At 47.7% G+C, this 26,576-nt stretch overlaps 1 protein-coding gene across 1 annotated transcript in view; it reads left to right on the forward strand.

Moving 5' to 3' along the window:
• The first annotated feature begins 1,553 nt into the window (after positions 1-1,553).
• The window catches only part of CAPZB (capping actin protein of muscle Z-line subunit beta), a 141,564-nt gene continuing 116,541 nt past the window's right edge, over positions 1,554-26,576 (forward strand). The window contains exon 1 of the mRNA XM_004425651.3: positions 1,554-1,658. Within this exon, the coding sequence (XP_004425708.1) occupies positions 1,569-1,658 (90 nt within the window). The 5' untranslated portion in view covers positions 1,554-1,568. The remainder of the gene's footprint in view (positions 1,659-26,576) is intronic.

Raw genomic sequence — 26,576 nt, forward strand, 5'->3', positions numbered from 1 at the left:
GGAAGCGCCCTCCCGGCCCCGCGCCTCCGACCCCGGGCCCTGACCTGGACCCCCAGCCCGCAGCCCCCGACCCGGGCCCGCCCTCCCCGCCGGCCGTCGCGCCCCTCCCCGGCCGCGCAGGCCCCGCCCCCACTTCCCCGTCCGGCGCTCCTCCCCCCGCGCCGCGCTCCATACTTGGCGATCGCCGCGGCCCTGCGCGCTCATTGGCCGAGAGCCGGCTGCGTGGGGGGCGGGCCCGGGTCTGGCCGGGGCGGGGAAGGAAGGTGGCGGCGGCCCGGCGCGGGGGGAGGGGGGCGCTGACCCGGATGTTCACTCCTGGGCACCCGGGGAAGTGGAAGCGCCGGGCCCTGCTGCGGGGGGGAGAGCCTCAGACGCCGGGACCGGGACCGCCGCCGCCGCCGCCACCATGGTAAAGGCCCGACATCACCGTCCCCCAGCCCTGGGGTCCCGTCGGAGCTCGCGTCCCCCTGCCCCGCCGATCCCCGGCCCGGGCAGGGTGGGTTCCGCCGGGTGGGGGAGGGGCGGGGTCCCGGACCGCAGGTAGACACCATCCCTGCCGGCTCAGGAGGGGGCCGCCGCCCGGGTGCGACCCTGCCTCCCCGTCCCTGCCCCCGCCCTTGGCTTACGCTGGAGTCCCAGTCTCCACTTCTGGGTCCAGGCAGGTTTCCCTCATAGCCCAGGCTAGACCCTCCTGGACCTGTGGCCCAGGCCAGGCACCCCCTCCGGGGGCCCAGGCGTGGTCCCCCTTCCTCTCCCCATGGCCCGGGCTAGGTCCCCTTCCCTGGTCCCTAGAGCGCAGGCTAGGCCGTCGTTTCTCCCTCCCATGGTCCGGGCTAGGCTCCCTTCCCCTTGGTCCAGGCTAGGCCTCTGTCCCGCCTCCCTTCTCCATGGCCGCAGTTTGGACCCCCGTCAACCCCTCCTCTAGTGGCCTCAGCCTAGATTTGTTTCCCTTCTCCTCCATGCTTCAGCCTGAATCTTCTCTTCCCTCCGTGGGCTGGAGTCTGGACCTCCCCATCCTCCGCCGATGGCCCCCTCCTGGACGTCACCCCTCCTCCTTGATTCCCTTCCCCGGACTTCCCACCAATCTTAGGGTAGTCTGTGTGAGCCCCGCTCTGTCCTGGGCTTCCCCTCCCTCCAGGGCCCTCTCCCTGCCCTGCCCCCGACCCAGGTGGTCCCCTCCCCTCACCTAGGGCGAACCTTCTCTGCCGCCTCTGGGAAGCGAGGGGTGCTCTCCAGCCCGGGTGGGGGTGGGCCGGGGCTGTGCCTTCTCAGGTTTGAGGGTTGCCCCTTCTGGGGAGGCCGCCTCGGAGCGAGCGAGGGAAGGGCGGGCGTCTGTGTGCCCGGAAGGCAGCGCGGCGCTCTGCGGGCCCTTCCCGCGGCCGCCGCCTCCGTGCTGCGGGTGCGGTGCTTGCGGGGCGGCCGGTTCCCTTGGCGCTGGGGCCTGAGTGGGAGCGGAGGGTTGAGGGTGGGGGAGCCGACAGGACGGGGATGAACGCACAATCGCCCTTGTGAGGCCGCAGCCCTTGGGGGGCCAGCAGGCCCCGAGGCCAACATACGGCCAGGATACGATGCAACCCTACAGGCGCAACCTCCCTTTCCCCCTGAACTGTCAGCTTGTGAAGGTTGGAACTGCCGGTTATGGACGTGCCTCGGGTCAGGTGAGCCCGACTCCGAGGGAGAGCTAGCTTCACTCGTGGTGTTTGTTTTGGTAATGAAGGCAGGTGCTCTCCGGGCGCTCTGACTAGCCTGAGGTCTCCCATAGGCCCCACACATGAGCCTGCCCTCCTGGCCACCTTGGAACCTTCTGCAGGGCAGGCCAGCACCCAGTTTGGAAGGACCAGAGGACTTCTTCCTCATGGGCCAAGGAACCTCTGGAGAGTGTACTGACACAGCTCAGGCCTTCCACCTGCTCCTCTGCCCAGTGCAGTCAGATGTTTGCATGTGGACTTTGAGCCCCAAAGGGTTTTGAGGATCTTGGTTCCTTGTTTAATGAAGGGATGTTGCTGCTGAACTAGGGTGACTAATTCAGACTGGCTAATAATTTTTTTCTTCATGCCTTCCTGTGTCTTGATTAAAAACACAGCGGTGCCATTTTTAACGCTATAGGACTTCCTCAACAGTGGTGGCTGAGAACTGGCTGCGTGGAGGGTGGAACAGGCCGGGGTGGGGAAAGACTTCTCTAGGACAGATTTGAGTGAGGACTTTAAAAGTGGAGTGAGGTTTTATAAATTCATTCTCAGGGCAAAAGCAGAGGATGATGGGGGGTGGCTGGGTGGGGCTGCTCAAGGCAGCATATCTGGCAGAGAGGGCATCTTGCCTTGGCCCTGGGAGCCTGATTCTCCATCTGTGATGGGAAAATGCCTGTGATGAACCAGGAGGAGCACAATGATACATGAGGCTTCTCACGAGTCCTGTTTTTGGGTCTTATTTGGATAATCTGAAAGGACTGTGGAAGGGGTGGAGGAAAAGGGCTAACATTTCCTGAGGGGCCACTGGGTGCCAGGCACTGTGCTGTGCCCTTCCCCTATATGAGCTCATTTAATCCCCTTTGAGGCGGCTGCTGTCCCCATTTTACGGGTGAGGAAGCTGAGGCTCTGGGGGTGGCGTAATGTAAGGTGTTGCTCAGTCAGTGGAAACACATTTAGCGGGCTCTAAACTTCGTCCTTCCTGTTGTCAGGTTGTTTATGTGTTGGAAGATATAAAGGACACTTTAGAAAACAATACAGTCACGCTTGGCTTGAGGATGGGGATACATTCGGAGAAATGTGTCGTTAGGCGATTTGGTCATTGTGTGAACATCATAGAGTGTTCTTACACAAGTCTAGATGGTTTAGCCCACTACACACCTAGGCTATATGGTACTAATCTCAGGGGACCACCGTCATCTATGCAGTCCGTCATTGACTGAGATGTTGTTAGATGGTGCATGACTGTAATGGGGTACTCAGAGATGCAAGGGAGGATCGGCATTTATCGACTACCAATTGCATACTGAGTCCTTTGCAAAGGAGGGCTCATTTAATAGTGAGATAGTAGTGCGGTGATGCAGGCATATTTAGCATGGGCCAGAACGTGAGCTCTTTGGAGAGCAGGGATTTTCGTCTTGTGTTTTCCATGGCCGGATCCCTGGGGCCTAGAACAGCACCTGGCACTGAGGGAAATGGCTTGGAGTGCTCTCTTTTGAGGCGTGTCTGTGTTCATGAACTTAACCACTTGGATTTTATATTTATTCTTTCAGTAACTTGTGCTTAGTATCCCCTAGGCTTATAAGTAATTTCTGACTGCTTTTTGTCAGATTTGTCCAATACTTGAGTACTGTTATAAACCAGTGTAGATAGTTAGGGTAGGACAGAAGTGGTGGCGTGGGGTTGCCTCGTAAGTAAATGAATTAAGACCACTGTGGGTTTTATTTTCAGTAGGTGTCATGGTAGAGAAAACAGATCTCAGTTATCCATGGAGGGAAATAGTGATTTGAGAATCTAAGATGCATTGGACTTTGGAGTAAATGCCATGATTTTTGTTGACATCAGTTACGAATGCATAGGCAAATGGAATTTATTTGCATTCTCTTAGCAGGTAATAATCTTAGCACTGTCTGTAAGTGCTTTACAGTTTCAAAGCACTTCTCCTTACGCAGCTCTACCTTCTAACTTAGAGGAATTATTATTCTGACTTAGAGTTAGGATTCTGGTGATGGATGGTGGGGCTGTAGCTGTGAAGGAACAGGCGAGGCCCACTCATGAGTTGTCCCTCCAGCTCACAGATGGTTTTGCCTGACTGGAGCTGATAGGAAAAGCCTGTCATATTGTTACAAGGTGAAACAATATAGGTGACACTGATGTGTCTTGGCTGGTCTCCTGGTGTTAGTGAGATACATAGCGTAGCTCAGAATCCACATGTATATACATTCCTGTTCATATAAACCCAACTGGTGTCTCTTTGGTGGAATGCTTGAAAAAAGTAGCCAATGATCAATAGTTAGAGAGTAAGAAGAGGATAAATCATATTTTTGAAAGCAGATATTCCTATTTATAACTCAGAAGTCCTGTACTTCTTTTACATTCCATGGGGGAGAGAAGAGGACAGGTGACTGATGGTACAGGGAAACGGTGGTGGGGGAGGTACATTGACCATTGAGACTCCTGCTTCCCAGGCTGGGAAATGCTTACCATTAGCCAAATACAGGGATGCGTTAGAGGGTACCTGAAGCTACGGGATAACATAAATTCAGTGTGTGTTTGTTAGCTCCTTCTCTGTGCTGCTTTGTGTGCTGAGGATGCAGTGGTGAGCAAGGCAGACAAGGGTCCTTGCCCTCACAGGTTACATTGTGGGGCATGGGGAGGGCGAGTCACTCTTAAATAAAGTTTCAGAAGGGCTTTGTTTGACATAACTGCAAGCATATTTGCGTGAGATATGGCAGGAGACTTAAGAGAAAGTTGGGCTTCTGCCAGGCTTCACTCCCAGACCTTTTGGCATGTGCCTGCTCTGGTCTCTGCCATCACCGTGGAAGTGAATTGCACTGTACGCACAGTCTGTTCCTCTGCAGACTGGAAGTTCTCCCACCCAGTAATGTAACCTTGTGGTGCCACGGAAGTTCTGCCCTTTTAAGCTAGGTAGCTACCATTGATGGAGGATCTACTGTGATCCAGAAACGTGGGTTAGGTTATACCTCATCCCTTGTTTTTCTTACGAGGCACCGGAAGCTTGAGAGGTTGAGTGACCACTGTGAGTGGCAGGCCTGGGATTCAGCTTTGGGTCCACCTGACTCCTGTGCTGGACACTGACTCTTTCTCAGAAACAGTGAGCAATAGGGTGTGCATAAGTACAGGATCTTGTCCCATTTCTGCTTGCAGCAGATCCCACCAGTGAGAGTGGGGTGTGGAAGCCCAAGGGATGCAGTTGCAAGATCACCGGTGTTAGGACCAGCTAGAGCAATGCCGTGTCCGGACCTAAGCTTTTACAGGTCAATGTTTCAGCGTAAGGAGGTGGAGACTAAACGTTTTTATGGCACCAGCCATGTGCCATGCACTCTGCTAGGGGCTCTACCCCACTGAATCCTCCTCACAACAGCCTGCCCAGGAAGGTTCAGCCTTAGGAGGGAGGCAGCATAGTATAAGTTAGGATTTAGGAGCCAGACTGCCTTGAGATAATAACAGTACCTCCTCATAAGGCTCTTAGGAGATTAAATGAGATAATACATGTCAGGTGCTTCAAACAGCATCTGGCACATAATTATATAAGTACTAATTATTATTATCATCACCATTTTACAGATGAGGTTCAAAGGGGTATGTGGTTAGTCTCTCTACAGCTACTAAATGGAGGAACTGGATATTCTGACTCAAGAGCTAGACCACTTTCCTCCATTCCTCACTGCCTGCTGAAGGCTGTTTGAAGTTTGCCTGGCTTTGGGCTGTGCCTTGAATGAAGAGCTTCCTTAGTGGAGCCTGAGACTGGACTTCATCACAAAAGACAAGCCCCCTGTGCTCTGCACACCACACAGCCTGAGGCCGTAATCTTGGGTCTGGGTGTCTCACCTCTGCCCAGTGGAGCCTCTTAAGAACTGAGAGTTCTTGCCCTCTTCCAGGTCTGGAAGAAGAGGGGCAGGCCTGGGGACAGAGCCTGTGGGCTCCGTGAGAGCACTGCCCTTGTCTGTTTGGTTCCCGCTAACTGCCCCACACCTTGCACTGGCCGCCTGGCGCTTAGGAGGCGCTTCGTAAACACTGAGTGAGCGTGTGGTGAGTGCCCAGAGGGCTGCCTTTTGTTTGCTGCCTGCTCCGCAGAACGTGGACTCTGGAGTTGGGCAGATCTGGGTTGGAGTCCTGTCTCTGCCACTCAGTATGTGACCTTAGGTAAGGTGGCCTACGCCTCATGGTGCACGGCTGTGAGCACAGGAGGGCAGAGGTTGTAGGCAGCGCCAGGGCCCGCTGGTTTCCTGCACTCTGACACCTTCCCAGTGCCTTCCTTGGCCTCCACTCCTGTCTCCACAGGGAAGGTAGGAAGCTGCTTGACTTCCCTTGAGTGAATCCTTAAATTCCAGTGGATGTGGAGGGAAGTGAGTGGGCAGCCACTCTGCTGTGCCCGTGGGGTGAGCAACTTCCTGTTGTATGCCCAGGCCCAACTGGCCTATGCTGGAAAAACCTTTTTTTTTTTTTTTTTTCAGATTGTTTTTTTTTCTGGGGAAGATTCGCCCTGAGCTAACATCTGTGCCATTCTTCCTCTATTTTGTATATCGCCGCTACAGCATGACTGCCGACAGTGGTGTAGGTCCTTGTTGGAAAATGAACCCCAGGCCGCTGAAGCGGAGTGCGCCAAACTTAACCACTAGGCAACCAGACCAGCCCCTGGAAAAACATTCTTGAGGTGTGCAAATTGCCCTGCTCGGCCCCAGGGTCTTGATCTGTACCGTGAGGGTAACGTTTTATAGGGATACCAGGAGTAGGAAATGAAATCTGTGATGTACTTAATCCAGTGCTTGGCATATGGTAAGTGGTAGCTATGATTGTTATTTGTCCTATTCTGCATACCACAGAGTAAGAGACACAAACAGAAGCCATAATCTCTGTCCTCTAGAAGGGGAGCCAAATGCACCCTAAAAGTTAACTGCAGCAGGAAGGAAGTTGTATAGAAAAGACATAACAGGGGCCACAAGTCTGCCCATCGCTGCATGCTTGGCTGCCTCCACAAAGCCCTGCAGACCACTGCAACTCACAGGGCGCTTGGGGGCTGGGTGTGAACCCTGGGGAGGCCTTGCCCAGGCAGAGAGGATGGGGTGGGGTGCAGTCAAGGAGAGGCCACTCCAGGCAGGGGCCTGGAACAAAAGCAAAGCTCAGGTCCGGTCATCCTCGTGATTTTGGGGACCAACCACGGAGTGGACTGAATGAGCAGGGCTACCTCGGTCTCAGGAGTGAGTTGTGGAGTGCCTGAGTTGCTAAGCTAAGGAGTTTATATTTGATCTGGGACAGTGTGGAGCCAGTGAAATTTTTGACAGGGCAGGTGGAAATTGGAGGAGGCTGGCAGCGTAGCGGTGTTTTAGGAAGGGTCATCTGGCCGTGGTGTGCAGGAAGGACCTGAGAGGTGGAAGAGATGGGAGGGAGGCGTTCACAAGCAGCAGCCTGTGAGATTATGAGGGTCCAGCCACGGTGCGGCTGAGGGTGTGGAAAGGAAGGGGTGGCTGAGAAAGATAACGATAGGAAGGCAGAGTGAGATGTGATTTACCACCTCTGGGGCTGAGGGGGACGCTTCTGTCCCCAGAGCTCCCCTGTTTAGGCATTCTGATAGGATGGCTTATCACTGAGCCAACAACTATTTCTGGTCAGTTTAAATCCCAGATAGTGGTGTCTGCAAGGCCTTGATATCCTTTAACAACTGAGCAGGGATTTGAGTCCGGTTTCCCCAGTGATTCCGTGTCTGCGGGAGGCACCAGGTTCTGCTGCACTTGCACAGCAGTAGGCTCTGGGCTCATAAACGCCCAAGTCACCCAGTCTGCTGAGGGGACGAGCCGAGAGCTGCAGGTGGAGGTGCTGCGTGGTGGCTGTGATAGTTACAGGAGCTCGTTTTTACTGGCGGGTTTTTAATACCGAAAGCAACGCTGTGAGGCAGGTTCTCATGTTACCTTCATTACGTAGGCAGGCAAGGAAACTGAGGCCTGCCTGGGCAGTCTGGCCCTGGAGCCCGGGCTCTGGGCACCAGGCGCCGCTGACTCTAGGGTTTTTTTTCCATCAGGTCATTCATTCCGTGGACACTCACTGAGCAGGTCAGCTAGACCTACTAGAATATGAGTCTTAAAGTTAAATGAGGAGGCAGATAGAAACAGGTAAATCTAAGATTCTGACCAACTCGGGCATAAGTGCAGAACCAGCGTGGCAGCAGTCCACAGCACTTGTGGGCGTGAGGGGCTGCTGGCCTTCCCTTCTCTCTGCTTCCTCCTGCTCTTCCCAGGTATTGCTGTCTGTTGTCTCTGGAAAGCTGTGAAAAGGAGCCTTCATCTACAACTTTCTAGTGATAGACTGCCAGTCCAGCAGTCCTATTTCTTCCAAGGCAGCAACCCTGGTGGTTTCCATCCACCTGCCCCATGGGGGTTACTATGAGGATTAAGTGAGTTTTTATGTGGAAAGTGTAGGTGGTGCCTGGCCTTTTGTAAGTGCAGCCAGGGTGTTGGCTGTTAGCTGATTATTTTATAACTTTGGATGGTTGATAGGTGGTGTTCCATTTTACTTCCCAGCCATCCTGGAAGGCAAGTGGTAGCCCCCTGTTCTGGTGAGACTCCAAGAAGTAGAGTCCCTTGCCCAAGGCTGGCAATCTGAAGGGCTTCCAGCGCTGTGTTTTCTGGCGACAGGGTTTTTACCACACTGCAGATAGCAAGCAGTCCTTAGCACTGGCTTAGACCCTGGACTTCTCCACCCACTGCTTAAACTGCTCTGCTTCCTGTTCTAGCGCTGAACTCAGGGGGGCCCTTCTGAGTTACGATCTGCTCCTAAACCATTCTGTTGTTGAGCATTATTTGGGCTTACTGTCTCAAAGGTTTCTATAAGAAGATTTGGGCAGAGGACTCATAACATTTACCAAGTGAAATATCTTTAATTAAAAATATTAAGCTCATGAAAAGATGCTTTTGCCTGTACTCTTTCTGCTGGGTTAAGTGACTAGCAAGCAGCCTTCGATTGGAAGTGAGCATTTCCTAGTGGTACCAAATGCCCTCTTCCCTTCCCATATTAGCTGGGATTGGTAGATGGAGAGTTCAGGTCTGGCATGCTCACATCTCATGTTGCTACTCAAGACTTCTCCATTAGGAGGCTTTGGCCATGATGGGGTATATCTGGTTTCACGTGGTCGAGCTTCCTGCATGCAGTTTTGTGCTCAGAAACTGAGAGGAGCAGCTTTTATCCACCACACTCTCCTGGTGAAAAGTCTAATTTTAGGGCAGTGTGGCCACTGAAGGAGCTACTCTTGAATTTCTCTCGGTCTCACTGGTGGCTTTGTGTTTATCAGTCGTTTGCTTCTCTGCTGAGCACTGCTTGACCTCCCGGTCAGTGTGTGGTCCCTGGGGCTGGATGTGGACTCCTCACTGAGGAACACGGACCCTGACACAGCAGTGGCCGGGCTGGCCATTTCAGATGCTGTGCTCTGTTGAGAATTTCCAGTGTGTGCTGTCCTGGCTTCCTGTGTATTGTCCTCCAGATACACAAGCTTCCGTCTTGAAATCTCTTTCAGCCAGGGGGAGGTGCGGACCCCTGGTAGTCCTGAGATTTGAGGCCTCTGACTTGGTCTTGAGGAGTGTACCGTGGAGCAGGAGTTGGAGGTGCTCTGAGATGGCAGTCTTCATTCCTAGGTTATTAAGTATTCCCTCCTGAATTCTCTGTTCTTTACGACAGTAGCACCTTCCTTCTGCCAGTGTCTCTGCTGGATGCGCAGTCACTGTCTCTCATTCTCTCAACCCCAGCCCTGTGAGGTCCGTTTCCTCATTTGGCAGCTAAGGAAACTGAAGCTCAGAAAGGTTTAGTAACTTGCTGAAGGGCCCCCAGCTAGTTAGTGGCAGAGTTAATGTTCTGATCCAGGTCCACCCACTCGACAGCTCTTGCTTACTGCATTCTGCTGTCCTGCCTCTCATGCACGGGCCCACCAGGATGCTTATTTTATAGAGGAGGAAACTGAGGTAGAGAGAGGCTCACCTGTATGTTAGCCACAGTGGCTGAGGAGGTCTGGGTTTAGTTTAGAAGTTAGAAGGTGTTTCTGGGTTCAGGTTGTTGAAATGAAAGCAGATGGAACTTTCTGAGCTGCAGTCTGTCTTTAGGAGGGTGCCTGCTGAACCTTCAGGTGTTAGGTATGTCTCAGCCTGCGTCTCGGCATTCTGGGCAAGTTGTTCCTTGTGCACATCCTAGTTCTCGTGGCTGCCCCTCGTGGATGACTGTTGGTTGATGAAACCTTGTGGGGTTCCCTTGGCTTTTTCTGCGAAGCCCCGTCCCAGCCCTGGACACATACAGCGTCAGGTTGCAGGATTTCTCACGGGAAGAGCATCCTGGCCCATTTGAATAGTCACATGACCTTGAGCAGGTTGAGTTGGTTACTTTCACTGCCTGGAAAGTTCTGTTTGTAATCTTTAGGAGGGGAGACGAATGATAAGTCCCGCTCTCAGAGATGTGAGTGCTATAGGAATGTTACACTGTCCCTGGCACGCAGGCCCTTGTGCCACAGTGTTTGTTGAATGAATGAATGTCTGGGAGGTCCTTAATAAATGCAAGTGCTCCTCCTCCCATTAGGCTGAACCACATGAAATTGCTGTTTTCTTAGGTCAACACTGGTGGAATATCAGCATTTCACATGGTTCAGTCTAATACAGACCAAACGCTAGGGCAGGGCTATTTCTAATGGGACACTTTCTAACAGTGTCCAGCTCTCCCTTTAGACTTGAGCTCTCAGCCAAACCTGGTTCTCATGAAGTGTCAGTGTTGGGCTCCTGGTCAGTCGGTGTCACTTAGGGTGGGAGTGACAAGAACGGAAGGAGCTGAGCGGGGTCTCCCTCTGAGATTGGATCAGCACACTCTAGCAGTTCAGGCCACCCCTGGCATTGAAGACTGTCCGGCGGTGCTGGTGGTGGCGGGGTCGGGTCTTGGTGGGGACAGTGATAGTAATTGCGCGGACATCACTGGTGGCTCAGCATGCACGTGGTGGGCGCTGAGCAATTGGCCCAAAGTCACACGACTGGTCATCCTTGGAGCTTCCGAAGGATCCCAAGCAGTCTTGGTTCCGGAGTCCAGGGGCAGTGAAGGGTGGGTTCTGGAGCCAGACTGCCTGGGTTCAGGTCTGAGCCTGCAGACTTGGGCAGCTTCCTTCACTCTGCCTCAGTTTCCTTGTCTCGCCATGAAATGATGAGAATGAAAGTATCTATTTCTGATGGATTTTATGAGGATTAAATGAGTTATTACACGTAAAGCCAGATACACGGTAACATTATTATTAACATTAATAGTAACATGATGTCATTATCAGTGACATGGACTCTTAGCATGCTGTTAGAGCCAGGAGACCTCCAATGTGGAAACTCCCTTTGCTTTGTGTTGGAAGGAGTTTGGACTGTGTTGAGGCTTTGTCTCCCAGAGGAGGCCTTGCTTCTCCCAGAGCCCGCTGGAACTCTTGTTAGTTATGGGCCTTACAGAGCATGCACCTGCCTCTCTGTGAGCAAGTCGTTTGAGATAGTGCTTTTGTTCCAGGTTATAATAAAAGGCACTCTTCTGGAAAATGGTTTAATATTTTTCTTTCTCCTGGCATGAGTGGTCAACCCTGGAATGCTAGTTACATGTTGTCCCCAGGGCCTTTGAGGAGGGCAGGGCATGGTGCTCACCAATGACCCTCATCACACCCCCCACCCCCGCCCCCCACCCGCACACAGGTCCTGTGCTTATTTTATGATCAATTTGCTCCTTTTTTGAAGGTGCCAGGTTTTCATAGGTGCTCTCAGCTTCTACTAACTAATGCTGCCATTTGTGAACTGCCACAAACCTGCAAGACTTTGCTGCCTCAGGGTTTCAGTGTTTTATTTTAAGGCATGTAGAGTGTTGGGGTTTAGGGGTATAAGAAGGAGGCAAGATAAAGGAAAATGGGAAAAAAGTACCCATTGTTGGAAGGCAGCCTGGTATAGGATAGTGGCAGGAGACTCCTGGATCTCCTGTGGACCACCGGGGCTGCTCATGGACCATGTGAGCTTGAACTAGTTGCTTCCTCTCTCTGAGCCTCAACTTCCTGATCAGTAAAAGCGACATAGTATCCGCTTCTTCACAGGGTGGTTGAGAGAATTATATCAGAATAATGTCCGTGGAGTGCTGGAGCCCGGGCCTCATTTGTGGGCACTTAACACAGGCTCATTATCTATGGAATTTTATCATTCGTCATGCAAATTAGCACCATTCCACAGGGAAGAAAATTGGATTGAATCTAAAAATCCCTGTATTAAGGAATACTGTAAATCTAAATTGCAGGTGTAATGACCACACTAAGGAGAGGCCCTGACTTCCCGGCTGCCAGGGTGCTTGCTCTTGGGCCCCTCCTTTAAGCCGAGCAGGCCTCTGCATGTTTGCTTAGAGGATTTATCACACAAAGGGACCTGCATTGGGCCAGCCCCTGTGTGCTGAACGTTATAGACACAGTCTCATGGAATCTTGACCATAGACCTGGGCATGCCCCCCTTTTGCAGATGTGGATATGGAGCCCTAAGAGGTTAAAAGGTATCTTGTACAAGGTCACACAGCCAGTAAGGGGAAGAGGTGGCCTTTAAACTCGGTCCTTCTGATTCCAAAATCCAGCCCTCAATACACCCTGGAGGCTGGTCCAAGGAGGCCATTTTTATGTGCAGAGGAAAGTGCTTTTTGTTGATGCTTCTAGCAAATGTTCTTTAGCACTTTTTATTTTTATTTTTTTTAAATTTTTTGTTTATTGCAGTAACACTGGTTTATAACATTGTGTAAATTTCAGGTGTACATCATTATACTTCTATTTCTGCATAGATTACATCATGTTCACCACCCAAATACTCATTACAACCCATCACCACACACATATGCTGAATTATCCCTTTCGCCCTCCTCCCTCCCCCCTTCCCCTCTGGTAACCACCAATCCAATCTCTGTCTCTATGTGTTTGTTTATTGTTGTTATTATCTACTACTTAATGAAGGAAAGCATACGGTATTTGACCTTCTCCCTCTGACTTATTTCACTTTGCATAATACCCTCAATGTCCATCCATGTTGTCACAAATGGCTGGATTTCATCGTTTCTTATGGCTGAGTGGTATTCCATTGTCTATATATACCACATCTTCTTTATCTATTCGTCCCTTGGTGGGCACTTAGGTTGCTTCCAAGTCTTGGCTATTGTGAATAACGCTGCAATGAACACAGGGGTGCATGTATCTTTACGCATTGGTGTTTTCAAGTTCTTTGGATAAATACCCAGCAGTGGAATAGCTGGATCATATGGTAGTTCTATCCTTGATTTTTTGAAGAAACTTCATACTGTTTTCCATAGTGGCTGCACCAGTTTGCCCTCCCACCAGCAGTGTATGAAAGTTCCTTTCTCTCCACATCCTCTCCAACATATGTTGATTCCTGTCTTGTTAATTATAGCCGTTCTGACGGGCGTGAGGGGATATCTTATTGTAGTTTTGATTTGCATTTCCCTGATAGTTGATGATTTTGAACATCTTTTCATGTGTCTGTTGGCCATCTGTATATCTTCTTTGGAGAAATGTCTGTTCAGCTCTTTTGCCCATTTTTTAATTGGGTTGGTAGTTTTTTTGTTGTTGAGGTGCATGAGTTCTTTATATATTTTGGAGATTAAGCCCTTATCAGATGTGTGGTTTGCAAATATCTTCTCCCAGTTGTTAGGTTGTCTTTTTGTTTTGTTGATGGTTTCCTTTGCTGTGCAGAAGCTTTTTAGTTTGATGTAGTCCCGTTTGTTTATTTTTTCTATTGTTTCTCTTGCGCGGTCACACATGGTGCTTGAAAATATGTTGCCAAGACCGATGTCGAAGAGCGTACTGCCTATGTTTTCTTGTAGAAGTTTCATAGTTTCAGGTCTTACATTCAAGTCTTTAATCCATTTGGAGTTAATTTTTGTGTATGGTGTAAGGTAAGGGTCTACTTTCATTTTTTTGCATGTGGCTATCCAGTTTTCCCAACACCATTTGTTGAAGAGACTTTCTTTTCTGCATTGTATGTTCTTGGCTCCTTTGTCGAAGATTAGCTGTCCATAGATGTCTGAGTTTATTTCTGGGCTTTCGATTCTATTCCATTGATCTGTGTGTCTGTTTTTGTGCCAGTACCATGCTGTTTTGGTTACTATAGCTTTGTAGTATATTTTGAAATCAGGGAGTGTGATACCTCCAGCTTTGTTCTTTTTTCTCAGGATTCCTTTAGCTATTCGGTGTCTTTTGTTGTTCCATATAAATTTTAGGATTCTTTGTTCTATTTCTGTGAAAAATGTTGTTGGAACTTTGATAGGGATTGCATTGAATCTATAGATTGCTTTAGGAAGTATGGACATCTTAACTATGTTAATTCTTCCAATCCAAGAGCATGGAATGTCTTTCCATTTCTTTGTGTCCTCTTCAATTTCTTTCAGCAATGTTTTATAGTTTTCCGTGTACAGATCTTTCACCTCTTTGGTTAAGTTTATTCCTAGATATTTTATTCTTTTTGTTGCAGTTGTAAATGGGATGGTATTCTTAATTTCTCTTTCTGCTACTTCGTTGTTAGTGTATAGAAATGCAACTGATTTTTCTATGTTGATTTTGTATCCTGCAACTTTACCATATTCGTTTATTACTTCTAAAAGTTTTCTGGTGGATTCTTTAGGGTTTTCTATATATAAAATCATGTCATCTGCAAATAGTGACAGTTTCACTTCTTCCTTTCCAATTTGGATCCCTTTTATTTCTTTCTCTTGCCTGATTGCTCTGGCTAGGACTTCCAGTACTATGTTAAATAGAAGTGGTGACAGTGGGCATCCTTGTCTGGTTCCTGTTCTTAGAGGGATAGCTTTCAGTTTTTCACCATTGAGGATGATATTAGCTGTGGGTTTCTCATATATGGCCTTTATTATGTTGAGGTACTTTCCTTCTATACCCATTTTATTCAGAGTTTTTATCATAAATGGATGCTCTATCTTGTCAGATGCTTTCTCTGCATCTATTGAGATGATCATCTGATTTTTATTCTTCATTTTATTAATGTGGTGTATTATGTTGATTGATTTGTGAATCTTGAACCCTCCCTGCATCCCTGGAATAAATCCCACCTGATCATGGTATATAATCTTTTTAACGTATTGCTGTATGTGATTTGCTAGTATTTTGTTGAGGATTTTTGCATCGATGTTCATCAGTGATATTGGCCTGTAATTTTGTTTTTTTCTGTTGTCCTTGTCTGGTTTTGGTATCAGGGTAATGTCGGCTTCGTAGAATGAGTCAGGGAGCTTCCCCCCCTCCTCAATTTTTTGGAAGAGTTTGAGAAGGATAGGTATTAAGTCTTCTTTGAATGTTGGGTAGAATTCACCAGGGAAGCCGTCTGGTCCTGGACTTTTATTTTTGGGGAGGCTTTTGATTACTGTTTCGATCTCCTTACTGGTGATTGGTCTATTCAAATTCTCTACTTCTTCTTGATCCAGTTTTGGAAGGTTGTATGATTCTAAGAATTTATCCATTTCTTTCAGATTGTCGAATTGGTTGGCATATAGCTTTTCATAGTATTCTCTTATAATCTTTTGTATTTCTGAGGTGTCTGTTGTAACCTTTCCTCTTTCATTTCTGATTTTACTTATTTGTGCCTTCTCTTTTTTTTTCTTGGTGAGTCTAGCTAAAGGTTTGTCAATTTTGTTTATCTTTTCAAAGAACCAGCTCTTGGTTTTATTAAATTTTTCTGTTGTTTTTTTGGTCTCTATTTCATTTATTTCTGCTCTGATTTTTATTATTTCCCTTCTTCTACTGATTTTGGGCTTTGTTTGTTCTTCTTTTTCCAGTTCCTTTAGGTGCATTGTTAGATTGTTTATTTGAGATTTTTCTTGTTTGTTGAGATAGGCCTGTATTGCTATAAAATTCCCTCTTAGAACTGCTTTTGCTGTGTCCCGTAGATTCTGGCATGTTGTATTTTCATTTTCGTTTGTCTCCAGGTATTTTTTGATTTCTTCTTTGATTTCTTCGTTGACCCAGGCATTGTTCAATAGCATTTTGTTTAATCTCCACGTATTTGTGGCTTTTCTGATTTTCTTTCTATAGTTGATTTCTAGTTTCATACCGTTGTGGTCAGAAAAGATGCTTGGTATTATTTCAGTCTTCTTAAATTTATGGAGACTTGTTTTGTGGCCTAATATGTGATCAATCCTGGAGAATGTTCCATGTGCATTTGAAAAGAACGTGTATTCTTCGGTTTTTGGATGGAATGCTCTGTATATGTCTACTAAGTCCTTCTGTTCTAGTATGTCATTTAAGGCCATTGTTTCCTTATTGATCTTCTGTTTGGATGATCTATCCGTTGGTGTAAGTGGAGTGTTAAAGTCCCCTACTATTATTGTGTTACTGTCTATTTCTGTTTTTGTGTCTGTTAATAATTGCGTTATATGTTTAGGTGCACCTACATTGGGTGCATAGATATTTACAAGTGTTATATCCTCTTGTTGGATTGTTCCCTTGATCATTATGTAATGCCCTTCTTTGTCTCTTTGACAGTTTTTGTTTTAAAGTCTATTTTGTCTGATATGAGTACTGCTACCCCAGCTTTCTTTTCATTGCCATTTGTGTGGAGTATCTTTTTCCATCTCTTCACTTTCAGTTTGTGAGTGTCTTTAGGTCTGAAGTGTGTCTCTTGTATGCAGCATATATATGGGTCTTGTTTTTTTATCCAATCAGCCACCCTATGCCTTTTAATTGGAGCATTTAGTCCATTGACGTTTAAAGTAGCTATTGATAAGTATGTACTTACTGCCATTTTTAAACTTTTTTTTCCTCAGGGTTTTAGTAGTCCTTCTCTGTTCCTTTCTTCTTCTATACAGAATTGATGGTCTCTTTAGTTCTGACTTCTGTCTGAAAGCTCTACTCTTTAACTCCCCTCCTCCTTCCTTTTATGTTTTTGATATCATATCTAACCTCTTTTTTGTGCATCTGTATCCATTACCCTCTTATCATGGAAATAGATAATTTTTCCTATTTGTGGTCTTCTCTTTTCCCCTTAAATCAGTCCCTTTAACATTTCTTGTAGCACTGGTTTCTTGGTGACAAACTCCTTTAATTTTTGCTTGTCTGGGAAATTTTTTATCTCTCCTTCCATTTTGAATGATAACCTTGCTGGGTAGAGTATTCTTGGCTGTAAGTTTTTTCCTTTTCGCACTTTAAATATATCGTGCCACTCTCTTCTAGCCTGTAAGGGTTCTGCTGAGAAGTCAGCTGATATAGCCTTTTGGGGTTTCCTTTGTATGTAACTTGACTTTCTCTTGCGGCTTTTAGGATTCTCTCTTTGTCTTTAATTCTGGACATTTTGATTACGATGTGTCTTGGTGTGGGCCTCTTTGGGTTTATCTTATTTGGGGCTCTCTGTGCTTCCTGTACCTGGATGTCTGTTTCCTTCCTTAGGTTAGGGAAGTTTTCATCTATTATTTCTTGAAATAGGTTCTCTGCCCCTTTGTCTCGCTCTTCTCCTTCTGGGACACCTATAACACGGATGTTAGTGTGCTTGATGTTGTCCCAGAGGTCCCTTAGACTGTCCTCACTCTTTTTAATTCTTTTCTCTTTTACCTGTTCAGCTTGGGTAATTTCTTCTAGTTTTTCGTCCAGCTCACAGATCCGTTCTTCTGTATCCTCTACTTTGCTGTTGAGTCCCTCTAGTGAATTTTTCATTTCCAGTATTGTATTCTTCATTTCTGATTGGTTCTTCTTTATATCTTCCATTTCTTTGTTGACATTCTCACTGAGTTCATCTATTCTTCTCCCCAGATTAGTGAGCATCCTTAACACTCTTTGTTTGAACTCTCTTTCAGGTAGGTTGCTCATTTCTGTTTCACTTAGTTCCTTTTCTGGGGTTTTGTCCTGTTCCCTTACTTGGAATGTATTCCTTTGCCTCCTCATTTTGCCTCTTTCCCTGTGCTTGTGTCTATGTATTAGGTAGGTGAGCTACGTCTCCTGCTCTTGGATAGGTGACCTTATGTAAGTGATGCCTTAGGAGGTCTGCAGTGTGCTTCCCTCAGTTCTCAACGTTCCAGGGGTGACCCCTATGTGGGCTACGTGTGTCCTTCTGTTGCGGCGTGGTTGCTCTCCCTGTAGGCGCCCAGGGAGGCTGAGTCATGCTCCTGGCCAGCTGTTGTAAAGCTCAGCTGCTTGTAGTTGTGGGCCCTTCAGTGTCTTTATCAGGTGTGGGGAGCCCCAGCACAGTTGGCTGCAAGTGCTAATACCACATTTGTGTTGCAGCATTTCTTTTAAGTGAGTAGGCCCCCAGCATGGCAGGTTGTTAGGCTCAGGGCCTTACAATTGCTATAAGCCTCTAGCCTTTAGGTCTCTTGTCAGCTCTCTTGAGGATTGCAGCTGGGTGGGGCTGGCCTCAGGCACAGGAGCACCCAGTTGTTTCAAGCTTTGGAAGGTGGGGCAACCCCCTATGTGGGTCTTTGAGAAGCACAAGTCTTCTGCAGCTGACAAGCCCTGCCTCCCACAGGTCCACACACACAGTCAACACAGTCCTGCCCCGCGTGCGCGCCCTGACCTCCCGATGTGGACCCAGTCTCTCCACGGCAGGAGCACCACACACTCCACCACCGCCCCGCACTCTCCACCCACTCTGTGTGCACGCCCTGCCCCACTGAAGTCAGCTCAGTTGCCAGGCTGCAGAGAATCCAGTCACCAAGCTATGCAGGCCCACCAGTTGCCTGAGGGCTTGTTGGGTGGGACCAGTCTCTAGGGTGGGCTGCCTGCCCTGGCTGAGCTGGATTAAATCGGTGCTCTAGCGGGTAGGGCAGACCCTGGGCTAGCAGGCCTCAGGGAGAACTCCAATGGCGTCTGTGTCAGCACGCCCACACCAGGCCACAACAATGGCCGCCGCCAATGTCCCAGTCCCTGGAGAGGTCCCACCTCCCACCAAGATGCACCTAGGGCCCACCAGGTGAGTCTGTTTTCACCAAAGCACTGTGCACCTTTCTTTCTGATGATTTTAGGATGCTTTCTGAAACGGATGAGTTTGCGTGTGGGCCCTTTAAGAGCCAGTTTTAATTTCTTTGTGAACCAGCTTTTCTGGGGGTACTCCCCAATGTTTTAGTAGCAGGCAGAGTCAGATATTATGCCACTCGTCTGGATTGTGCTGGGTCCACAAAATGCCCACAGCGGGGGCGCTTCCCAGCTCAGGGCCCCGCTCTCCTAGGGACGGCTGCGGACCTGTGGGCTGCTCCCGGGCGGCTGTGAGGCGCTGCGGCTTGTGAAGGCGGTGTTTTTCCTCTCCAGAAGGGAGTTTCTGCCTCTTTTACCTCAATTAGGATTGTCCGTTGTTGCAGGAGTTCCTCTTATCCAGTTTTCAGTTCGTGTCTCCGGGGTAATTTTTCCACGAGTAGTTGTAAATTGGCTGTGTCCGCGGGAGGAGGTGAGTTCAGAGTCTGCTTACGCTGCCATCTTGACTTCTCTCCTTTAGCAGTTTTTAAACTTTTCGCAGCTCTAAGCAGACTGTGTTACGTGGCTGCCACTAGTCTTGCTTTGATAACTTGGAGCCCATCTTAAGATGTGACAGGAATGAGCTAGCCGTAGTTGCAGTTCTTCATTTAAAAGGGAGCCTCGTTTCCCACGTAGTGACTTGTAACCTGTAGTCCGAGTTTGGAATCACTTTTGAGGCCCTGAGTGCTGTATGGTCTTTATTCCTCCCTGCCCTGTCTCCTCTCCTCTGTGCACATCCAGGCTCGCTCTGAAAGAATGCAGCACAGTATGGGGATAATAGCTGTCAGTGACCAAGCTGGCATTCAAACTTGGGACCAGCTGACTCCATGCCTGGCTTTGTCACACCTGCATCTGGGGCCAGAAATGAGCAGAGAGGCCATATTGGTTGCCTACCTAGGTAAATGGTAGATGACTGATTAGTCCAACCCCAAGAGGTAAAGCTGTACAAAGGTACTGAGAGAGGTTCCTGACCTCAGAGTGCTTATTAGAGCACGAGGCTGTGGATGTCAGCACCTGCCTGCAGGGTGGCAGCATCTCCACGTCCTCAGTTCATGCCAGGCTCTATGCCTTTCCATCTTATCTGGCACAAAGTGATGTTCCTGGGAAATGGGCCCAGTCTTCACATTTCCTTAACCACCTTGATTTCTTCATTCCTTCTTTTAAATAACTTCCTCCAGAAGCATTTATCTACCTGCTAGCTAGAATTCCATTGTCCTTTGATTACCATAAAACTGGCTTTATCAGCCTCGTTCTCTTGTTGATGGACTATGGTCTTTCTTTTTTTTTCTTTTTGGAATGTTTGGGGTTAACCTTTTTTTTTTTTTAATTGAGGTATAATTGACATACAACATTATATTAGTTTCAAGTGTACAACATAACGATTTGATGTTTGTGTATGATGGACTATGGTTTCTAAGCTGCTGAATTCCAGATGGAGAGCACACAGAAGCATCCTGGGAATTTTCCCCAGGATCCTGCTTTTATTTTGATTCCACAGTATCTGTTTGGTACATATCGATTGTTGAAGAAGCATTTCTTGAAATAACAGAAAAGAACTGGTTGCCATGGCCCCCAAGGAAAGGCCCTCCTATCATGTGACTAATTGGCAGAACATAGACGCATAAATAGAGTTTTGGACCTTTGTATGGTGAGCTCAGTGCTTTGTGAGGCTTGAATCTTACTCCAGTATCCTTGTGAGGCCTTGGAATAACTGATGAAATTCTATGAGTTGAATTTTATTACATGCCAGAATCTCTAAGGAAATGAAAAAATGATTTCCAAGCCTTAGGTGATGGGCTGTGTATTGGAACAAGTACAACCAGATTCCAAATCTGCTGAAGCGTTCAGCAGCCCTCAGAGTTAATAAGGAAAGGAAGGCAGTAGCATCTGTTATGGCATACTTTACTTAGCACTTTACGTGTGTTATCCTATTTAGTTCCCAGAATTCTCCGAAGCACAGGATCCTGTGAATTTAGGACTTTATGTAAATTTAGAGACTTCGTGTAAATTGCTAATAAGTGGCACAGCCAGGACTTGAACGCAGCTGCTCTGACTTTAAAGCCTTTGCCCTTAACCTCTGCTGTGTCATGGAGTTTTACTGTTACAGGGCTTGTGGCTTGTCCAGATCCCACAGTAAATCACTGGGCAACAGGGACTGGGGTCCTGTGACTAACACTGTAAAATCTGGACTCTACATTCTGGAGTAGGCTGTTGTCTTTTCTGCCACATAAACTTATGCCCGTTTGAAAACTCATCTTTGAACGTGCTTTTCCAGTGATGCATGGAAAGACCACACTTTCCAACATGACATTGTGAGAGAGCTTCATGGCAGTTGAGTTGACCAATCCAGAAAGCCAGTACCCTGAGTTAAAGAAGAAATCTAGGGACAGGTCAGATTCAAACCCAGGTCCCTTCCTCGTATAGCTCCTATTTTGTTGCAGTGTACGCAGGAGACATGAATTGCAGTAACAAGACACTGGAGAAAGTGGATGTCCAACAATGGGTTGAAAAATGGTGGTACATCAGTACAATGGAATGTAGTAGTACACCACTAAAATGTGAACTATGAAGACTGTGTAGCAGTATGGAAAAGGTTTGTGATAGTGTTGAGTAAAGCAAAATACTATCTTGTCCTCATAGCTCTGTAAAATGTTCATGTTAGAATCCTACCTCATGGGATTATGGTGAGGATTAAATCAGTGAACAGTTTGTAAGCCCTTGACTGTACTCTCTATTAGAGGCAGTGGACATATATCTCTGTTTATCTACACACACACATATGTATGTATGTATATATTTTATGTATATATTTTTCCCCTCCTTCTTTTGAGTCACTTCCTTAAGATAAATCCTCAGGAGTGGGATTGTAGGGCTAAAGAGAACAAGCGTTTTTCTCTCCATGCCTTCTTCCCAGACACTTTGCTCTAACAAGTGCCATCTTAGTAGCGTCTGCCTCGCTGGCTGTCCTCCAGGGCCCTCTGATCTGACCTCACCCTCCCTGCCTAGCAAGCTTCATTTCCTCAGTCTGGCTCCCTGTTCTGGCCAAGTCAAGAGAGTGCCTTGCTTTCCTGCAAAAATGTCCTATTCTAGGGTTAGGCTTCATGGTTTTTGTCACATCTATCTCCATATTAGAATCACTAATTAATTTTTCTTTAAGTTACTTCATTTTTTAACTTAAATTATTTAGGAGGGGAACTTTGTCATTACCATAAATGGAAAACCAATATAAATGGCGATAGATAGAAAGTACATATTGAAATAAACATATATAACTATGGATATACAAGGTGTTCATCTGCGAACCACTTGAAATCGCCTGGTGACCACCAGTGTCTGGCTCGTTCCTGAATCTGGCTTCAGCTTGCAGCATCCCTTCCTTGCCTTCCTCCGACTTACCTTCCGGGCCTGGCTGTATCCCCACGCTGCCACCAAGCCTTCTCTGACTGCCCCAGGCCCCCACATCTATCTGCCCATCCATCCATCCATCCATCGAAATAAATATTTAGCAATAGTATGTGCTCCGCTTGGGGGTGGGCCTCAAAAGATACTTTCCATATCTACAAGGAGACCATTTGAATGGGGGACAGTCTGACTAAAGAACCTGTAGGATGAAAGATAATCGCTGTAAGGGGGTGTGTGCCGGTGTAGCAGGTGCACTGAAGAAGGTGTCTGGCTGAGGGAGTCAAGGCAGGAGTCCCAGGGGAGAGGTGTTTTGTTGGAGCCGAGATGAGAGGACTCATTTGTCAGGAGGACAAGGGGTGGGTGTAGACATGGCCAACAGAACAGTATGTGCCAAAACTCAAGAGGTCTAAGAGAATGTGGCCTGTTGAGGGGAACTGACAATAATTTAAACTTGTTGGATCCACAAGGTAGGAGTGGGAGAGCTTGATGGGACTGGGCAGGGAGGCGGGCCGCCTTGTGAAGGAGGTCCTGTGTCATGGAGGAGGCTCCGATGGCGATATTACCCTTGCCCTTTTCAGCGCCCTCTCCGTACCCTGCCCTGACCTATGACTTGAGCAGCCTTTCCCCATGACTTTGGCAGTTGACTTTCTTTCCTTGAGTGTTGTTTGGTGTTGGTTCACTGCCCCCCGCCCCCCGTCATTGTTTGCTGGGTGCCTCCTATGTGCCATGCTCTGTGCCAGGCCCTGGGACACTGAGCTGAGTAAGGAGGTCCCTGCCTTAAGGAGCTCACAGCCTAGTGGAGGGGAAAGATGGCCATCTAGTTGGGTGTGAACACCAATGGCAGGGCTTGGGAAGCTTCCTGACCCGTTCCCAGCCATCAGGGGATGCCTTTGGGATCTGACAGTATTATTAAAAAAAAAAAAAAAGTTACAGTGTTTTTTTCTTTTGTTATAAAAGTAATGTGTTCATTATAGAAAAGTTGGAAAATATAGAAAGGAAGAAGAAAAATTGCCCATAATCTTACCCTGCCAGCAGCTACTGTTAACCTTTTGGTCTATCGCTTCAGTGTCTTTGTGCATGGTTTTTAAAGGTTTTTCACATGACAGAGTTCAAATTGTCTGTGTTATTTTTATATCCTGCTTTTTTCACAAGAATTTTCTTGTTATAAACTGTAAACATTTTAAATGACTAATATTTCAACTGGTTAATACTGTCATTTGCTTAACCATTCCCTATTGTTGGGCAAGTGGAGGTTTCTAACTTTTCCTTATACATTGCACTGCACCAGTCTTTGTACAGCAATGTTGTTTGGTCCTCCTCTTCTTTGCATATGTTATGACTTTCTCCTGTAGATTGTGTCTTGAGGCTATGAACTCTCTCTCCCTGCCTGTGTTTATACAGTCTGTTCGTGTTGCTCACAGTTGTCATTCTATTAAGGCACTGTGAACACTGAAATTAGCAGGTCTTGAACCAGTGCTCATAGGGGAAATACAGGGTGAGGTTCCTGGGATGCTCTGGTCACAATAGTTTTGTCATCTGATTAATATATAACTAGGAAAGACAAATACTGCATGGTGTCGCTTACATGTGGAATCTTAAAAAAAAAAAAAAAAAAAAAAAAGCCAAACTCATAGAAACAGAGTAGACAAGTGGTTGCTAGGGGATGGGGGAAATAGAGGTTGGTAAAAGGGTACAAACTTTCAGCCAAAAAGTGAATAAGGTCTGATGATCTAATGTGAAACATTAAAAAAACCTTGTTTTCTGTGTGTGTCTGCTTAACGACACCCTCTTTAATGTATATTGGTGATTCATTAACATCGACATCACGGCAAATAGCACTGTAACTCACGTCCCAACGACGCCTATCTAACGCACGTATTTTCTCCGTAAGGCATGTCACAGCCTTCTTGTGCTTAGGAGCACTAGACAGCACTGTGCTTGAAGGCTGTTTTTAAACAGCGAAATCGACAAAAAGCACAAAAATGTGGAAAACGTGGCACTAAATAGACTGCAAAAAGGACTCTGGTTTCCAGTGCGAGAGGTGAAACAAGAAGGCAGAGCATCGCCTTGTTCAGACTTAGCTGAGAATGTGCACGTCAGTGACTCAGACTTTCTGCCACTCTGTGCATGTCTTTGGATGACCGTGAGCGTACCATGAGTATTGATTTTGGGGTTACAAATAAATTTTAGCAAGTAGACAAATTTGCAAATATGGAATCAGCAAATGACAGGGTTTGACTGTCCACATAAAGTGCCCAGCAAGCCTGGTATGTGGCCCGTGTGGTACCTGCCTCTGAGGTAGAGGTGGTTACGGTGATGATGCTTTAAGAAGCAGATTTTGGGGGCTGGCCCCGTGGCATAGTGGTTAAGTTTGCGCGCTCCACTTCGGCGTCCCAGGGTTCATGGGTTTGGATCCTGGGTGTGGTCCTACACACCACTCAGCAAGCCATGCTGTGGTGGCGCCCACATACAAAGTAGAGGAGGATGGGCACAGATGTTAGCACAGGGCTAATCTTCCTCACAAAAGAAAAAAAATTTGTAACAATTCTTCCCTAAATTTTGAAATTTTGGTTTTTCTTTGTTGGGGGGGTTGTGGGGGAAGGTGTGATCCCTGTATTTGATACATAGTTTTCTAGTGAATGAGTGAATTTTCCTCAAAGTCTGATGAGACTTGAGTGTTTGGGGAGGCACTTTTCTCCTGTCTTAGAGCAGGTGCGTGCTCCTGTCTCTTGGAGTGGGCCGGACTCTGGTGGGATCACAGGCCCTTTGTGTCCCTGGCGATTTTAGAGGAGCTTTCACTCTCAGGGCCTGCAGGGTGGGCTGGGCGAAGCTCTTAAGAACCCTCCTGCCCTGCTGTTTTCCGGCTTAGTTCCCGGCATCTGAGGCTGGTGTGGAAACAGATGTGGGGAAGTGTAACGAGGTGTTATGTGAACCTGAATTGTTCAGCCCTGGTCATTTGGGCTCTTGTGAGCTGGGAGGCTTTGAGGGGGGACTTGTGGCGTCCCTGTCCTGGGAGCTTAAAGGAAGCCTGCGGCAGAATGGGAAGGAGCATCTTGTTGTGACGTCTGCATGACTGGGGCATGGAGATGGATGGAGTAAACATGTGCAGCTGGCTCCAGTATGGGGGGAGAGGAAGGCCGCCATGACGGTGGCCTTGGGGCGGGGGGCTGACGCATGGTGGTGGGGCTGATGCGTGGTGTTTGGACCTGAGCATGTTGGGTTGGGAAGACTGCTGGCTTAGGCTGGATAAGCTTGGGAGGGGGGAGTGTGGCACCTGGCTGTCCTACGCTGCGGGGCACTCACTCCCCGGTGTGAGATCTGAGGTAACTGCGGGCACCACGGCAGGACTCCGCACTCCTCTTGTTCTTTGAGCTCTCTCCATTCCCCTTTCTCCTTCTGTTTCATCTTTTCCTCTTACTTCTTGCTTTAGCCTGCTGCTGGGGTAAACCCAGAATCATGCAGAATGTTTCCCTACTTGGCCATCTATCAGCACGTTTGCCATGTTTTTATGCTACCTTTATTATTATTTATTTAATGTTTTTCTTTAAATTGGACTGATCTTAACACCACAGTGTACTTTAGCCTCTTCCTAAGCAGAAACATCTGTAAAATCACGTCTGATGTGCTAGTAATATTTTTTGTATACACGTTAAAAATAGGTAAGTGCTGAATTGCATTTGTCCATATTCTCTAAAACCTCTCAAACCCCAGTGATCTGCACACCACACCCTGGGAAATGTTGGAGGGGCAGAAAGAGCACTGCACCAGGAGTCTGGAGCCCCTGACGTCCTGTGTGATGTTGAACGACTCCTCTCCTGACTCTGGGCCTCATTTTCTTCTTCGTTTTGGACTGATGCTCACCAGGGTCCCTCTAGGCTGAAGGATTCCAGGATGCTGGAATTCCAGCACCCGCATGGTTTCCCTGCCCCTCCGACAGGAGCTCAGGACTCTGACCTGGTCATGTAGTTCATTTGCTCAAAGAAGTAGAGATTTAAAAATCTCAGGAACATTTTGTCTTCCCACGTGCTGCTTATTTTTATTTGGGTTTCAGCTCTCACAGCTTGTTAGTCAAGGAAGCAGCTTGGTTGAGTGCAAAGAATAAGGGCTTGGAGCCCGGCAGCATCCTGAATCCCTCCATCCTTCTGGCTACTCCTCTCTAATGTGGGGATGTGAGACCCTCACGCAGGCCTCTTGTGCTGTGGAAGAGGCCAGGAGCACAGAGCTACCTGGTGTCTGGTGTGGGTTCCCTCCCCACCCTCAGCCTACATGGCTGTAGTGGTTAGTGTTGCCTCTGTGCCAGTAGCAGGGATGTTGGACAGAGATGTAAAGCTTGGCTTCTGGAGCCAGGCTACTTGGGTTTAAATCCTCGCTGTTCCACTTTGTCAGCTGTGTAGCTTTGGGCTTCATTTAACTCTGGGACTGGTTCCTCATCACAGGGTCTATTTGAGGTTAATTAAACAAAATAAAGCGGATAGAATGCCCGCCAATGTACCTAGCATGTA

Source organism: Ceratotherium simum, chromosome 22, assembly GCF_057802395.1.
Source record: "Ceratotherium simum simum isolate JZ-2026a chromosome 22, ASM5780239v1, whole genome shotgun sequence".
Lineage (NCBI taxonomy): Eukaryota > Metazoa > Chordata > Mammalia > Perissodactyla > Rhinocerotidae > Ceratotherium > Ceratotherium simum.